General features: G+C 34.0%; 1 protein-coding gene across 1 annotated transcript; it reads left to right on the forward strand.

Moving 5' to 3' along the window:
• The first annotated feature begins 15,529 nt into the window (after positions 1–15,529).
• LOC123532320 (uncharacterized) lies at positions 15,530–19,227 on the forward strand. Its single transcript, XM_045313729.2, has 2 exons — positions 15,530–16,590; positions 18,984–19,227. The coding sequence occupies exons 1-2, from the start codon at positions 15,530–15,532 to the stop codon at positions 19,225–19,227; spliced, it is 1,305 nt and encodes a 434-aa protein (XP_045169664.2).

Below are 19,227 nucleotides of genomic sequence, written 5' to 3' on the forward strand. Positions count from 1 at the left end.
TGTGGTGGGAGATGATTAACTCTTACCTGCGTGAAAATAAAAAATCATCCTCTTGAATAAACCAGAACAGACTTTATTTCCACATTTTTAAACATTTGACTCAGACAAGTACATGTCCAAAGCGCTCAGTCCCAGACTCAGTCAGAGATACTTTGAAGTTTAATCATTAAATTTACACTGATCCAAGGATCATAATTAACTGATTCAAGAATTAAAATAAACACACACACTTTTGCTACTACTTAATAAAAAATGGATGCCTTAAATTAGGCATAAATCAAGAATGAATACATTGTCAAGTGTATTGTAAACCTTTCTAAGAATCGATCCATGTAAACATTGTGATGTCACGATGAACGTTAAACAATGACGTCATTCTATGTGCTATTGTCTGTGTGATTAATGTAGAGACAAGCATATTTAAGGAAATAAGTTGAGATTACAGAATCTGTTGCAACATTCAAACTTGATTCTGTCTCAAAAAGATGTGGAAGAAAACTGATGTAAAAACTAGTCCGCCAATATGGGAGGAGCTTAATTTTGATATCAGGCCATTGACGTGATATCAAAATAAAATATCAGGCAAGTGATATCAGGCACTCTGCATAGTAGCTGCCTGATAAAATGAAACACTCATTAAAAAACCTCAGCTCCTACTGTATTTGCAAAACAAAAATATTACTACTGCTACACAGAGTTACTTTTCAAATAATGTGGTAAACAAATGTGCGTTAATTAAAATGAAATCGTGACGGTTTCTGCTTCTGGATACACGAAGACTAAAATTCTGCGTTTATTATCAGTGCGGTTCTTCAAACGTTGAAGACTTTAAGGGTATATCCAATTTATTCTTCTTTCTTGTTTCAACAATTTAACAAAGTGATGAAATATGATTCAACGTTGCCTTCAAAATTTCTACCACAAGTATTCAGTTTGCAAACACAATGTATGTATCTGAAAGCGGACCTTTCAGATTTGACCGTGAAGAAATTCATCACTATAAACAACACAAGGAAGAAAATCGCGTATTAAAAGTAAACAATGAACAAATCGTAAAGGAAGATTTCTAATCTGTCATATCTAAAAACTTGACTAGTCAAATGGAATGAAAACAAAGCAACAAACATTACCGTTTACCGTTACAGTTTCGCTTTTCATATTTCCTTTCTAACTTCCATATTATAAATTTAACAAATTTTAGTTATCAGAGTTATACAGATCAGTACAAAGTACAAATGATACATCTAAATTTTAAATGTGGCCTTCTGAACAACAACAATAACCAAAGACAATTTACATTATCACATAACATAATTAATATCACATTCATTCTTAGACAAATACCACTTAAAATAGATATTGCCTTTACAATTTCCACTTAGGCAATCAATTAGTCAGCTACGTATGTTTCCACTGTAAAATTTTATATAATTTAATTATTTTCTTTTTCTTTCACTATTCCACCTGTTTATACCTCGTTGAAAAATTCCAGTATAATTTTTAATTACGTATTGTGACATAACACAGTGTTTAATTATTTCGTACTCTCGCCAACACTCCCAGATCCACACGATATAGGGTGTGCCAATATCTTTTTTTCCCCTTTCTGGATGTGATAATATTGTATCAAATAGTTATCTAATTAATGAAAAACGGATCGCCTTCTCGCCAATATGATATCATTGTCACAATAAGGCTAGTTAGTATCAGTTGACGATATAATTTTGATACATCAGTGGCGGTTGTGCAACACTCTACAACACATCAAAAAGTTTAAGAAGCATTGTTCATCAGAAGGGACTTTTCAACGAAGCTGTGGTAAGAATTTATTTTTGATTTATACCATGATAAATGCTGTTAAAATTTTCATCTAAATGCTAAACATTCTGTTATGCTCTACATATAGGTGGATATTCTGCATATAAATGAAGAGCTATGTTTTTGTTGATCCTAATTTCATGTCAAGATTTATTTAAGTAAATATTCTGTCTCCCACAGCAATACAAAAAAAGAAAGAATTTTGTACCATATACATAACATAAAATAAATACAGCTTGTTCATGTTTATCACGCCAATATATGAAGGACGCATGTATTTTCTTATTCATGTCCAACCCAACCAGGCACGCTAAGTTTTAGGTTATATCTACAAAACAGGTAGAAATCAGGCCAATTTTTACTCGACGTTATAACTTCTGTCGGCACACCGTTTTAGGGTACGCATTTTATCGGAGAGGGACAACGCTTTAAACGCTATTGTTAAAATTGCTGTTTGGTGTGCACACCGATGAAGATATTATATGATGAATTAAGGATTAAGTTAATAAACTTCAGCTACTTCTTCTTTTTCAGCTCAGCAGATTTATATTTATGTGATGGAAATATGTCTCCCTTTTGTATTGCAATAGTTTTTCCACATGTGTTGTCATAATATAGCCAATTTCATTGTATGCGTGACCTCTAGAATCGTATTATGTAAAATTATATGTAAGTTAAGAATGTACCTGTAGTGTACTCGTTAAATAAACTTTTTGTTCTGTTCTGTTCTGTTCTATGCAGTCTTAATAACTATTTAACCATCTGTAATTTTTCCTGAACTTTTGCAGAACACAAGAAAAAATAATTTGCTTAAGAATTTATCTTTCAACATTTATCATGCTTACATAACGCGTCCAATTTATATTGTTCAGTTTTATACTGAACAAAACAGCTAACTGCCCACTTTCTATTTTGTCAATATTTTAAAACTTACCGAGAATACATTTTTGTCATCAAGTTAGCATACCTTTAGAACAAAGAGTGTTTAAAAACGTACAAGAATATCAATATCTTTTACTACTTTATCCAATTTGTAAAAAAAAACAAAAACACACACACATAAAATTATGTTTCAAGAAAGCGGGTGAATACAGAGAAAAATGAAATGTACATAAAAAATTGTTAAATAACACACTAATGTATAAGTTAACCATATTTATTCCCAACAATCTACATATGTATACTTACATACATATCGACGCCCCAGAATAAGAAGGGCGTAAGTGTTAGTTACGCCCTTTTATGAATTATACATTTTTGAAGCTACACACCAAGGGGCATAATTCTGTAAAAAAATGTTTGTTACAAACTGCTGTTTTGACCAAATTTCACCATTAATAAAAGGGCGTATGTGAAAGTATTTCAGAATCATAGTAATAGAAGGGCGTATCTGCACTTAATTGTTGTACCAGAAAAGTTCACTTACGCCCTTAGAATTAGAAGGGCGTACCTGTCATAGACAGTTATTTCGTTTTGCCGAAACCTATGATTTTACACTTACGCCCTTCTAATTCTGAGGCGTCGATATGTACGATGTATTTTATTAGAACGAATAGAATATTCTTCTCATAAAAGTATGAAACTTATATTGTCTTTTAGTGAGGTCGATATGAGGGAAAAGTGATATAGGCAGAGGGCATACAGTAGCCATAGATCTATATCACCTTTTCTATAAAGCCTCGTATTGACCGAATCTTAAAGGCAACATATGACAAACAAAATTGCGGCGTGATGAAAGATGTCATAGGTGCTACTTGCGATCGATATATGAAACGCATAAAGCGCACAATGAGCGTACGAATACCGGAATGTACAGGACAATTAACGTCTCAGTACGAGTAACGGACAAGTAGAACAAAAGTGCAATGCATAAGAAACAGTAAAATGGTCTTCGAACGTTTGAAGAAGGTTTTGTACCGGTGACGTGACTGACAAAATGGGTATATACTATAGTCTTAGCCAAGCCGCAGACCACCATCTCCAATCTCCCCTTCTCTTTATCCTTTATTTGCACATTCAAAGATGTTCAGACTTGCATATAGCTGGGATCAGGTTTGTGGTGTACCATTTAGGTCGAAAGTCTGCTTTACGTGCTAGCACATTTCAAAATATACGTTGACGTATAAAATATGCGTGCACGCTTTAATATATACGTCCACGTATATATTTTATGCGCACACACTTAGTTATGTAAGTGCACGCCTATGTAGACGTCACGTGTATAATATACACGTGCACTTGTTATTACGCCTGCACTTATAAATTTATGCATGCACTTACATATTTACGCGTGCGCGTATGAAAATATACACATGTATATATATATATATATATATCTACGCGTACACGCACATTCAATTTATACTTGAATTTACGCGTGCACCTATATATTTATAAGTATACGCGTAAATATATACGTGGACGTATAATTTTACGCGTGCAGGCGTAATTCTTGATGCTCGTATATATACACATTTACCAGAGTACGCATAAATATATACGTGGATGTATAATTCTATGCGTGCACGTGTAATTTTTGGTGCTCGTATATATACGCATCTACTTATTTACGCGTGCACGTTTAAAATGTACGTATATTTTTACGCATATTTTATATGTGCACATACGTTTTGAAATGAAAAGCAGACTTTCGACCGAAAATGGAACATCTTACAGGACCGCTTGATACTGCAGAAGGACTCCAACATAACATTCATTGGTGTGTTGAAGAAGATCCCCGAAGTTCTAGAATGTTCTCATCCATGACATGCAAAAAGAACTGATGAGCGAGTGAGACGGGGAACCCTCGTGATATTATTCCCCTCTTTAGTCCTCAGTTTCCATGTGTTCCTTGTCAGTAATCGTTCACTGAACACGCGGTTAATGTTCGAAACAACTCCGGTTGACTCGTTACAAGTTAAATAGTAGACCGACCGCGAATCAAGTCCAACGAAGATTAACAGGCGCGTACTGAACAAACACGAACAAGAAACGAATATGTTCCGAATACCGCACGAAAGCGTATAGATAACGTACATTCTGTGAACTTATTTTATCTGGTGGATTCCGTTCCAGGTTTTATGCATACACAAAACTTTTCGCCGTATTAAACGGACCTGGCCCGAGAAGGATCGCATGCAAAACGGCTAAGAAACGCATGCAGACAGACAAACGATTTAAAAATTTTGTTCTCCGTCGTAAGTCCGTTAGCGCTATCCGGTAAGTTTTGACAGATCCTTGAGGTTTTATCGACCTGGAAAAAGAAATAAAGACCGATGTTGACACCACAAAATGCAAATAAGCACCACATACAATGATCTTTGAGGAGACACGAACTGAAAAGTTTGGTCTTGAGACATAGCGACGGATCGCCGAAAGAAACACGTGACTTAAAATCTTCGCGTTTTCACTGATTAACTATCCCATCTCCCACCCCTCTCCACAGTACCATGTTTCTGCTCTGCGCATCCGCCTTAATTTAACTGTTGATATTTGCGTTTCGAGTGGTAGTGTATCGGTGTTAAAAGACGAAAAGGCATAAATCGGCTGTTATATCTGCTAGACAGTTTTAACATTTCTTATTAATATATTATTTGGCATTATCCTGTTATTTGGTCCGCGGACCAAATAAATTCCACAACATTTAAATGATATGTTTAGCTTCGGCTTTGTAAAAAAATCATAGTGTATCCATCCGCCATTCTAAAAAAATCATTGTGTATCCTTCCGCCATTCACTGTTGAGGTCATGTAAAGTCGCGTAGGAATACACATAATAAATTATACATGTGCGGACCAAATACCAGGAGTATATATATAGAGACGAAAATGTTTTGGGGCTTGGCAGTCTTTTGGGGGTGACCTTCTCAAAACAATTCGTTAATATAGAAGTTTTCAGATGCGGACCAAATACCAGGAGTATATATAGCGACGAAGAATTTATTTGGCCCGCGGACCAAATACCAGGAGTATATATAGAGAGACGAAATTGTTTTCCAATAGATTCATTCTAATGCCTTATAAGGGGAAGTATCCCCGGGAAAAGGGTTTTCTTTGAGGGAGCATATTTTCAGAAAATGGGGCTTGGTAGTCTTTTGGGGGGTGACATTCTTAAAATAATTCGTTAATATAGAAGTTTTCAGATGCGGACCAAATACCAGGAGTATATATAGCGACGAAGAATTTATTTGGTCCGCGGTCCAAATACCAGGAGTATATATAGTGAGGTCAGGCATTCTGTAGACAATGTTTACCCATAATTTTACGTTCAGATCAAAAGATAACCATGTACTTCGAATGAACCCATTAACATAGTTCACAGAGATGTTAATATGCCTTGATTTTGATTGCAAGTTTCAATTGACCGTTAGCTATGGAAGAAGAAAAATTTACACACAATGGATGATAATACAAGACATTATTGGAGATGCTAAAAAGTGGCCAAAGCTAATTAGATGACTGTTTTGGTAGATAGGTGTTAAACATTTTGATCGTTTATCATTACCTGCATTCGTGTATGTCAATGAATTAAATCCAGATATATTTCTAAAGTGGGCTTATCTGACAAATTTGTGCAGGGATGAGAGCGGATATAAACATTTTCGCGATTTATTCCGTCTGTTTGACGAAAAGAAATACAATCTGTATGCATTTAATGTCACAAATAACCGATACGAGTATATTGATTTTTTGTGTGTGTACGTAAACAGTATCTCGGAATAAAGACTTTACTAATTTTGTGCTGGAACTGTTCCTTTAAAACTTGTATATTTCGTTGTTAATTTGCTGGGAAGTAATTTTGGACTTCTAACTGACATGTAAGTAGTTTTCATATTCGGTTACTTTACGGAATAAATAGCATTAGTCTATTGATACAGACTATAGTCACCAGAGGTTAGGGACTATTTTTTTCAACACTGTACGGAATAAATAGCATTAGTCTTTTGATACAGACTATAGTCACCTGAGGAAGGGACTTTTTTGCAACACTATAGGAACTACTTTTTAGGATGGACTACTTTTTGACCCCAATACGGTGAGAAACACCGATATATAATTTCAAGAAAGTTACATTAATACAAGAAAATAAGACCGGAAAGTTTCTGGTCAGCGGACCAAATAACAGGATAATGCCGAAAATAATATTTTTACAGCAGTAACTACTTAATACTTTAATTAAAATTTGCTGAATATCGGAAAATTCCGTTTTATGCAACGCTTTCCATTCGTGGGGAGGTTTTTATAATAGCATATGGCCAGCCGAATGACAGATCGAGCTAAAATGTAGTGCTGTTAAATGCGAAGAATTTGCGTGGTTAGAATCGAAATAATAAATATGTTCCAATAATTTTATCAGTTAATAAAATATGGGCAGTCGTTCGGATGCGAATACGCACTCGTGATTTAATTATTACGCATCCGAACTCCTGCCCATATTTTATTAACTGATAAAATATAGGCACATATTTATTATTTCTTAAGGTTTAGCAGTATATCACAAAACAACAGATTTTTTAAGTAAATAAACAGCATCTTGACACACAACTTATCTGTCCAATACATGCTTTACTATTCTGTCCCACAGAGTTGGATACTAAAATTATTCAAAATGAGTTGTCCCCCTGTAAATAAGAATGCCATTTGTAAAGAAATAAATGTAAACAATTGTCAAAAACGATGTTTTACCTACTTATGTAAAGTTTAAACACTCGCACGATGTTGCAAATGCATCAAAACGAAGACATGTAACAGCTTTTCAAAAATGGTGAGTTTTTAAAGCCGCTGAACTGTCCAGAAGTATGGCCCCTTCATGCAGTCCCTTTCCGGAATTCAATATATGTAAGCGTAAATTGACAATGGTTTTGTAAAATAATATAAATGTTTAATATGCTGTTAAATTTTCATGTAAAACAATGCTTTCTTTCTATGATTTGATGACGTTCGAACTTTTTTCTCCGAAACATGGACCTATACCTTAATTTTAAAATAAATATGTCCCTCTATTTTATCAGTTAATAAAATATTGGCAGGAGTTCGGATGTGTAATAATTAAATCAGGAGTGCGTAGCACGAGTGATTTGATATTCGCATCTGAACGACTGCACATATTTTATTAGCTGATAAAATTATTTGAACATATTTTTTATTTCGAGATAAGAAATAAATACTTATTCAAGTTTCTAAAAATAGTACACGTCACTTATGATGACGCTGCAACATAAACACATTGCGGCATATAAACACGTACAGATTGGAGCATTAATTATAATTTATTTATTGTCAAAGTAAAATCTAATTGACATTTGTGGTGCCTACAACGCAGAAATTGTAAACTACGTACACGACCAGATATAGATGCACTGATGTTGAAGTTGAAACTTACCGGTAAATGTACATGTACTATACGAGGAATCTTTCAAAATACGTGCCACACTTAATTTACCCATCATACAAAACTTTTTTACTATGATAAAACAATTAAGTAAAATAAGAACTGACTTTTAAGGTCGGTCGTAGAAATCTAGCGGTGTGCCGTAACCATGGAAACGGCTACTGAAGCTGGTAATCGCGGAAACTCAAAAACTTTCTTTTGTCATATTTCAAAAAGTAGTAGTATTAGAAACTTGATTTTTTCAAATTTTCATTAAGTTATAAATACCTATTGTTTGCAATGATTATATTCTGAATATCTTATTGAATTTCTTAATTGTCGTCACAACTGCAATTTTAGTAATTAGCACGTGCATTCAGTTGTGAACCAACAAGGTGCTTTTTCTAATAAGAAGATGTTTTTTTGAACTTAATTATAACTATGACTGAATTTTGGCTTGAAAATTTTTGTATAATACGTATACAATTAAAATTCTAAAAAATTTGATACGTCAGTTTAATATCATTTTATATATTAATGCAGCGGATTACATGCCAAATAGGCTATTAATTCGCTTCCTTTTTCAATACATATGGACAATGAAGTTAATTAGTAACGCGTTAAATATCGGCTTGGAATATTTAATGTATATTATTTGAAAAACAACAAAGTTTGTTTGATTAATTGTTGGAAAACATGTCGAGGGCTTGGTGCAAAACTATTGTAAGTGTATATAAATAAAGAACAAGATACAATAGCTTTGCGCCAAGCCCTCGATGTGGATAAATTGTTTTTGTGAAATTGCTTTTTGTTAGCTGTCAGTATTGTATAGATACGCTTAACATATTATAAAGCATGCATAAGATTGTTCCCCTTTTCGTTGATATTACTGTTACGAAATAAAATATTTTAGATTTTATACTTCTATCACTTTAATAATTAATCATATTACCGGACTTCTCTCCATAATTCAGCGGAACCATAATGGGAGTAAACTAGGTCTAGATTAAAGGCTTCCGGTGTGTGTAGAGCGGTTCTACCAAAGTGATGCTAATATTCATGTGGAAAGAATGTACGATAAAATTTGCGAAATGATAATAATGCTTTATGTATTTCTTATTTTTTGGGGTGGATCACTTATTGTTACTCTGTTGAAATCTTGTATTACGCAATAAACATTCCGGAGATATCATCACCATTGGCATGTTATCAAGTACACTTCATATTTCGTATATAGCCCGGATGGAAAAATCAAAGGAAAATACGATATTTTTGAAGAAAGAGTATGTCTGTATTTCTTTCATGCACATTTGTAGTAGCAATATACATCCTCTGCATGCGATTACGAAGAAAATACATATGTTAAAGTGACAGTTTGCAAAAGGATGGTCAGTAAATGTTTAATGAATAACTCCGGATGGCCAAACCCCGGATACCCCCCTCCCTCCCACACACACACACACACACGCACTACCCTTTACTCAATTTGAGCAACTTGAATAAATCCTAGACGAATATATATATATTGAGATGTTAGGTTACATGTATTAAAGAAACATTATCTGTCTGAAAAACATCACCCTCTGAAAATACTCCCATGAAATTTGTCATTTAGCAATAACCCGTATACATGTAGACATGGACATTCACAGTGAAAGTGATCTAGATCTTTTCTCAATACAATAAGCAATACAGCTAAGTCAAAGCTATAACTGTCACATCCTTATCTGACTCATATACAAGATCTCATCAACAACATGGAACTACAGTTTGAACTGCAAAAACATATCATCTAACATCACCTTAAATGCTTGGCAAACTTCTCTTTTCGTAACACTGGGGCTTATTGTCCCTGCGCAGTTAGTGGGGACCGATGCTCTTTGCTAACTGCCAAATGCTAAATAAGAAGTTGTTAATGCTAAATGCCAATAGCTTAATGTTAATGTCACATACTTAATGCTAAATGTTACATACAAAATACTATATACCGTATACAAAATGCTAAAAGTTATAAAACTCTACATGCAGCCACAGGAAAACATTGCAGCAATTACAAGACAGAGACTGAAGCACTCATGAAGGCCGTCTCAATGGTTGAAGACTCGGAAGAAGAAAGCTCCTCAGTCGTCTTTATCACAGACGCACTGTCTGTTATGGAAGGTCTGATCAACAATAAAGCTCTGCAGCTAGCCAGGAGAATGCAGAGCCTGAGTATAACCTGCAAAGTAGCACTTCAGTGGATTCCATCCCATTGTGGACTTGCATGCAATGAAAAGGGAGACAAACTGACTAAGCTAGAAGCTCAGTCAGAACAACCGACAAAGCATGTGAGTTACAAGTAGAAAGTCACCATCATCAAGGCACTAACGATACCAAGGATAGAGGAAAATGTTTTTCATCTCCTTGATCGGTCTGAACAAGTGACGCTGGTCAGGCTTCGCTCAGACCACAACAAGCTCAATGCTTACATGTACAAGAAATACAGACTGGTACCCTCACCAACTTGTCCATGTGGTGAGGAAGATCAGACTGCGGAGTATATACTTCAGAGACCATGAGCGAGCTGAGGCAATGCATCAGAAACTGTATGGAGGCATTGAGAATCTGCGGTAAACCACAAGTTTCATCGAGGCTACTGGTCTTACAATGTAGTTGCGATCGAGAAGAAGAAGATAAAAACAATTTCTTTTTATCAAATGATAAATGGTAATTCTCAAATTATCAAATTATCAGCATTTTTTCATTTTGCATTAACTTTTTTGCAGTTACCACTGCGCATTCCATAGGCATATATCATTTGGTATGTTGCATTTTATGTAAAGTATTTGGCATTTTGCATTAGTAATTGGCATTTAGCATTAAGTACATGTAGTTGGCGTTTAGCATTAAGTTATTGGCATGTAGAATTAAATATTTTCATTTAACATTTAGCTGTATTCATGGCGCACCGGCCTTCAATACATATCAAATGCTATATGCCATATTCTATGTGCTAAATGCCTATAATTATTGCCAAATGACAAATGCTACTTGTCAAATGCTGTAACTTTGTGAGTTAATGATCTGTATCCCTTACACTTATGACTGTTACTTTTCATCACGTGAAAACATATGAAGTTGTATCAGCCTGATTTGAAGCAATAACATTTTCTAAAGGTTATGAGATGACATGATCGAAACTTTTTGCTCTAGAATGTTAAGAAATATTTTTAAAAGAGACAAAATTATGTTACAAAGGCCAATGACTATTTATAGGATGCATTTATATACTTTATCTGAATAAGTACTTAGCAATACGCATTTGGCATTTATTGTTTCGTATTTGCAATTAACAATTATCATTTATTGTTTGATAATTACCATTTTACAGGCAATATTTGACATTAAGCATATAGCAAATAGCATTTTGCAATAACTGTTTGTCATTTAGCATTTGGCAATTAGCATGGCACATCGGCTTTCCATAGCCTTTCATAGTACTTAATAAATGTCATTTCGTTTTCAAAACATTTTGCATAAGGTGTTTGGCATTTAGCATTAATATCTGATATTAGGCAATTGACAAATAACATGGCGCACCAGGTTTCCATATAAACATGAACATTAGCATTGCTTTGGTAGAACTGCTCTACACACACTAGAAGTATTTACTCTAGGTCTGGTTTACTCCCATTATTGTACCGCTGATTTATGGAGAGAAGTTCGGTAATATGATTAATTATTAAAGTGATAGAAGTATGAAGTCTAAAATACTTAAATTCGTAACAGTAATAGTAAAAGTATCAACGTAAATGAGAACAATTTTATGCATGCATTATATGTTAAGCGTATCTATACAATACAGACAGGTAACAATGTCACAAAAAACATAATTTATTCACATGTTTTCCAACATTCAATCTAATAAACATTTTTTTCATATTATATATGTTAAATATTCCAGGCCGAGATTCAACGAGTTATTCCTTAACTTCATTGTTCATATGTATTGAAAAATGAAGCGAATGAATGCCGTATATGGCATGTAATCCTCTGCATTAATATATGAAATGGTGTTAAACTGACGTATCAAATTGTTTAGAATTTTAATTGCATGCGTATTATACAAAATTTTCAAGCCAAAAATCAGCCATAGTTGTAATTAAGTCCAAAAAATAAGTTTTGATTAAAAAAGGCACATTGTTGGTTCATAACTGAATGCACGTGCTAATTACTAAAATTGCACGTGCTGACAACAATTAAGAAATTCAATAAGATATTTAGAATATAATCACTGCAAATAATAGGTATTTATGACTTAATAAAGATGTGAAAAAATCAAGTTTCTAATTCCATTACTTTTTGAAATATGACAAAAGAAAGATTTTTAGTTTCCGCGAGTACAAGTTTCAGTAGCCGTTTCCATGGTTACGGCACACCGCCAGATTTCTACGACCTCATTTAAAACCTCCATTTGTTGCTGAACTGCATTTTTATATAGGTGAACAAGTTTTGCATATTGGGTAAATTAAAATCCTTACGGAGGGCCCGTACACACGAAAGCTTCTTCAGTTATACTGTGTAGACTGGCTGAAACATTTTCTTACGGTAAAAATATAAACAAATAAATTCATCAGTTAGAAATTGTTTGTTTCAGAAAAATTGATGTACTTTTTATTACTGCTATTAAAGCACTGAAAAAAGTCGGTATACAACGGAAGCAGAGTAGAATCTCACAGTCCTGAACATTACAATCGAAGGGTGGAATGGAACAGCTATATTTTATCGTAGATTCATGTATACAATGTAGGCGATTTCGCTATATGTTTATATAGTAACAGCCACGGATCGTGTTAGAATCTACGATAAAATATAGCTGTTCCATTTCACACTACGGATGTAACACGATTGTGAGATACTACTCTGCTTCCGTTGTATGCCGACTAAATATGTAACTTTTTCAGTGCTTCAGTAGTAGTAATAAAATACATCAAATTTTAATTTTCTGAAACAAATCATTTCTAACTAATGAATTTATTTGTTTATATTTTTACTGTAAGAAAATGTTTCAGCCAGTCTACACAGTAACGGTAAGTTTCGTGTTCAACATCAGTCCATCTATATTTGGTCATGTATACGCAGTTTAAGATTTCTGCGTTGTATGCACTACAAATGTCAACTATAGATCCTACTTTGACAGTAAATAAATTATACATGTAATTCATGTACTCAAGTGTTTACGTGTTAATATGGCACAATGTTCTCGTGTATATGTTGCAGCGTCATCATATGCCACGGGTACTATTTTTAGAACTGCATAGATAAACTTTGAATAAGGTATTTACTTTTGATCTTTTCCGAACGAACATGTTATTAAGGTGGTCGCTTTTTGAATTTCCGGTGAATAACAAAAAACCAAAGAATATTCAGTTCTTTCCAAAATAACGTTATATTATGATTCAACCAAATAGTTTCCTTTGTCTACCAGAAAGGAACAATTCTTATATCTTAATATTGAGATTCGGTACCTTTATAACAGACAATAAACTAAAACAATAGACATCGATATGTGACTTCGGTGAGCTCAGCAAAGCAATTTCAAGCAAAAATATTAATGTGGAATGTAAAGTAAGTTACACACTACAAAATCCGACTAAGATACTTTCAAAAACAATGCATTTGCAGAATAGAGAGTTAAAAATAATTTTGACAGCTCGTGAAAACTAATGACAAATTTTGACAGGTATATGATGACTCATGACCTAATTAAATTTCTTCTGTTACCGGTATTTCTAACTTCCAGTTTGATTTTCATAAAATCGGCATTCTATATTGTAGCTTACAACTCATGCATTAAAACAATAAAAGAATATATTGTTACCTCACTGTCGTTTTGTCTATCCATGTCTCGTACGAATTTCTATTGTTTCAGTCATTTGACAGTAATTAGAGCAACTCACAGTGTTGCAATCATACAATCGCTTATTTTCATATAAGATATTGAAGATTTATCTAATGAGCACATGTATTGGAAACACAATTTCAATACCGATTGTGTATTGTAATAATGCTAAACTATCTCAGCCGTGACGTGTCCTTAAAAATAACACTTTCACAGCAGTAACTACTTAAAGAGAATTCCTATAGTTTTTCCCTTTCATGGATTTTTTTTTTAATTTACATATATGATAGGAAAATTTGTGTTGAAAACAATGCACAAATAGGCCTAAAACAGTGGGTCACCAGACTTGTTTTTGTGAAAAAAATTGTTTTAAACACACCAACTGTTGCTGAAACTGCTAGCGATTTTTCAGGTATATTCTTTTTACAGATTTTATTATAGACTTATTTGATATCATAGTCATATTTGTAATACTATATCATTACAATAATGGATGCAAATAAAAGAAAAATCTGATTTTTTTGTTTGAAACAACATCAGGCCTGAAAAATGACGCGGACCTGACTAAATTGATTATATCTGCTAGAAGTTAAAAAAAAATTTAAAAAAAATGCTTAATCATTTCTATAATTTAACACTAAATGATCTGAAAAAAGATATTGTCTTATCAATACAAACAAAATGCGCTGTCAAAACACAGCCACAAATGGCAAATTGCATGATACATGTCAGGCATGATACGTGTCAATACAACATAAACCAGTATCAACATTTGATTACTGATAAAACTTATTGAAAAATGTTATTTTATTCAAGATTCCTCATATTTAAGATTGTCTGTCACATGTTTCAACAAAATAATGTTGACTTCACTTCAATTTCCCATAGATAGTGACGGCTGCACAGAAAGATGAGCATAGAAATCTATAGGAATTCCCTTTAATACTTTAATTAAAATTTACTGAATATCGGAAAATTCAGTTTGCAACGCTTTCCAATCGTGGGGGAGGTTTTTATAATAGCACATGGCCAGCCGAATGACGTATCGAGCTGAAATGTAGTGCTGTAAAATGCGAAGAATTGGCGTGGTTAGAATAGAAGTAATAAATACGCACTCGTGATTTAATTGTTACGCATCTGAACTCCTACCCATATTTTATTACCTGATAAAATATAGGAACATATATATTATTTCTTAACTAGCATACATCAAAATGGAAATAACTTGCAAGACAAACGGTCACGTTTAGATGCATTTTCCGTACAGTTATCATAATAAAAGGTAGAGAATTTGATAATAATGTTATTGCCAAATGTGTCAATGCACACCAATTATTGCATATGCATCAGTATAGAAAATCTATTTCTTGGTCGTCATAACAAGACAGACAGGATGTTTTGTACGTTAACAAATGAATTAGATCAATTTTATGCGTTGATTTTTTTTTTCAGATGGTCACCATGCACACATTCGCATGGCCCTTTCACTTGGCCCTATGTGTATTCGCCGTAAGTGGAGTCAAACTTCTTTCGCCATCCCAACTCAGTCAACCTACGACTGTCATCTATAACGATACTCCCGAACAAAACCATACGCCTGACTACACTGTCAATGACGGAAGTACTGATATTCCGAACTACAACGATTTTACCGGCACCACCATATTCGATGAAATTTACGTTAACAAGGACACACATGGTTATGATGAAAAATTCGGCTATAACAATACTTTCGATTACAGCAGCACTCCAGACTACAACAACAAGCAAGACTACAGCAACCCACCAGACTACAGCCCCAAAACACCAGACTACAACAGCACTTCAGACTACAGCACCACATCTGATCACAGCACCACTTCAGACTACAGCACCACATCTGGTCACAGCACCACATTAGACTACAGCCGCACGTCTGACTACAGCAGTACACCAATCTTCAGCAGTACATATTATTATTACTTTTATGACTACAACTATACCTTTTATGACTACAACTATGACGATGGCTTTGTCTTGGATGTACTAAAACCAATTCTACTCGACGCCCTTGAGGTATGTCCAAGTCTTAATTTCTGCGCTATAAAGCAAAATTCAAGCTTTGAAGAAGATCGATCAGCCAGAAGGGACAAATACCAAAAGGAAACAAACATAACATTTGAGTCGTTGTCCTCGAATAATACCAGTTTAACATCGCGTTGTTGTGAGGACTGTTCATGTTTGACAACTTGTCTCGCCGTGCAAAATTGCTGTCCAGACGCACCTGTATTTTCGCGGGACTTCATTAGTTTTCAAGCCAATTGTTTGTCAGCCTTTTATATATCAAGGGTCTCGCATTCAGGAAGGTTGCCAAACATTGACTACAAAACGATCTCCTGGTGCAAGAGCTCCAAGAAGAATTTCTTCGGATGGCGAGGGAGTTCAACTGCTTCTTTTGAGGAGGTGGTGAGGGTCTCAGTAGAAAATCGGCTGTATTACAATAAAGAAACTGCAACATGTAACGGAGAAGCAAAATTAACAAGGTATCGTCGCTATTGACATTTATTTTTATAAGCTGAGAGATATTTTAACTGCTTTCCATGATTTTAGTAATACTATCAACATTTCATAATTGATATCAATATTTTACACATCGGTAATAATTTGCAGAAGAATGTCTACGCGTCCGGCCACCGGGCACCTACTTCCGCTCAAGGCGTTCAGTAATCAACTAACATATGTGAACTAAGGAGATTATTGTCTTATTTAACATTCATTTCATTGTTGTTTGATAAAAATGCTATGGATTTAGACACTTAACTAATAGCTTTATTGAAATCAGTTCTAAATAAGATTTAAGTTATTAAAAGCACGTGTTTAATATCAATATGAACAGGAAGTGCAGAAATCAATTGTATCTTTTATTTAAAGTATTAACAAAATAAGTGCCGTAACATTGTTTTACTAAATGCAATTTTTATATTAGAAATAAAAAAAACAAAGTTTCTGGGCATTATTCACGATTTTTCCAAATGTCTTATGGTATACCGCGTATTACGTAACCTGTGTCTGACAGGTTTGATACTTGTCAAAATGCATATAACTTGTACATTATTTTTTTCAGACAAACCATTCCCGAACAAATTGTTCTAAAATAAATAAGCTGTCCGATGTAACAAAAATTAAGTGCCTTTCAGTGGATTACCATGTTCTTTCATGAGACCGTCCAGTTGCACACAGAGTAAGAATGAAGCGATAGTTTGGAAATAAATATTAACTATTCTATTACTCTCAATACCTCCGAAGAAGATCTTCGCGAAATTGATCAAATTCATAAAGGCGACGTAGCGACAGATATATAATAATGTACCGGTGCGATTTATAATTTTGAACATATACTTTTACTTTTTTGTATGTTAAATGAAGCACAGTCTTTTGAAAGGTTTCACAGCAATACCATAATGTTATTTTTCCTAGGTAATTGTTACTGCAGTATGCCAGCCATTCAAAAACTATCCGCAGTTTGCATTGCTTAGAAGAAATGCACACGGCCGCGGCATTGCATAGACTGCACGCTCGGTACAGTGAAAGTGGGTATGGAGTAAATGTTACAGGCTGACGGTGGTCAACATTTTGAAATGCTTGATCTAAGATATACAGGGAATATTTGTATAACTAAGAAACGGAAGGAATTAATTTATAGTGTTGCATAATACTATGCAAAGCTATTTATTGTTAGATAATTCATTGATGATGTTAAGCGGAAGTATCTATGATTTTTAGCGACATTTTTATCCCCTATACACCCCCTCCCCCAAAACACACACACACCTCGCCCCAGACCTATGATTTGATTTTTATAGCAATTCAATTAAATTCAATTCAATTCAATATATTTTATTATATTGTAACGTAAACGATTATTTCTTGGTACATACAAATATATTAACCTAATTATAGTGACAAATTTACACAACACAAAGATCATAAATATCATATGCATTAGAAAATAAATTGAAACTATCACTCGTAATGAAATATAGTAGAATATGTATTCATTACGTAAGGTTGGAAACTCAAAGTATGTAGTTATATATTTGATGGAAGTGAGCAGTTCTTTAATTTGGAACAACATAGCATGGAATATAATATATGTTGACAATATTGTAAACTAAGAAATAATCATTGTATGTATCATTACTAGATATTGTAAAAATATATACATACAATATCGTACACAATATAAGGAAACTATGCAACAGCAAGTACATTCGACTGGCGTAACAAGAAGGCGTGATATACAAACTTTCATAAAAATATTATAAAATTTATCACCAGTTGGCCTATGACAAAAGTTACAAATACGTAAATTGCAGTCTATTCTATCAGCACCATAACGTCCAGATTCAATTCGTAATTGATGGGAAGATAATCTCAATCGCGGCATAGCAATTCTATATTTATTAGGTAATAAATCTAAATATTTTTCAAACTCAAAAAGACATTTAAAAGTTCTATATGCAAACAAAGAACGACTGGCAGAAAGACTATTGATCCAAGTTTGAACAAAAACGTCGATTATTCGTTGTTTGAACGACTGCAAGTATAGCACTTAGCGGGTTTATGACGTTTATGGAGATTATGATGTATACTTCCATTACCTTATTCAACCTCATTAACTCCTGATGGAATTCTAATTCATTGAGTGTGTATGTAATTGCTCAATAAATTTGGCAATGAACAGTCTGTAACATTATACTGAAGGTTTGGCTTTATTCAGGGTACCCTAGGATGTCTATGCAGTTGCATTATTTAGTGAAAACTTCGTATGAATTGGATCTTAAAGAACGCAAGCTATGAAATCTTTTTTTCCATGATATTTTTCATATGGAATAATATAAATTATGTGTTCCAAATATTTATTTTTTTGTTATAGGTGGGAACTCATAGCATTTGATTGCGTGGACGATTTGTATTCCCTAACTCTGCAAGGACCAAAGCTCGAAAAATACGTGCTTGAGAACTGCACTGTGTACTCGGATCCTCCGGACCACATCAACCCCACACAGTTTATCTGCTCTCCATACGACACGATTTCACATTGTAATGCAACAGGTCTATGGAATAAATTTGACTGGGATATAGAAGCACTTTGTTTATCTGCCGGCGGTATGTTTTAA

Source organism: Mercenaria mercenaria, chromosome 11, assembly GCF_021730395.1.
Source record: "Mercenaria mercenaria strain notata chromosome 11, MADL_Memer_1, whole genome shotgun sequence".
Classification (NCBI taxonomy): domain Eukaryota; kingdom Metazoa; phylum Mollusca; class Bivalvia; order Venerida; family Veneridae; genus Mercenaria; species Mercenaria mercenaria.

Bases quoted from the DNA above. Each gene is read 5' to 3' on its own strand.
- LOC123532320 (XM_045313729.2), top strand. From the start codon at position 15,530: ATGCACACATTCGCATGGCCCTTTCACTTGGCCCTATGTGTATTCGCC. The intron at 16,591-18,983 runs GTATCGTCGCTA...TTTTTGTTATAG, and splicing joins GGAGAAGCAAAATTAACAAG to GTGGGAACTCATAGCATTTG.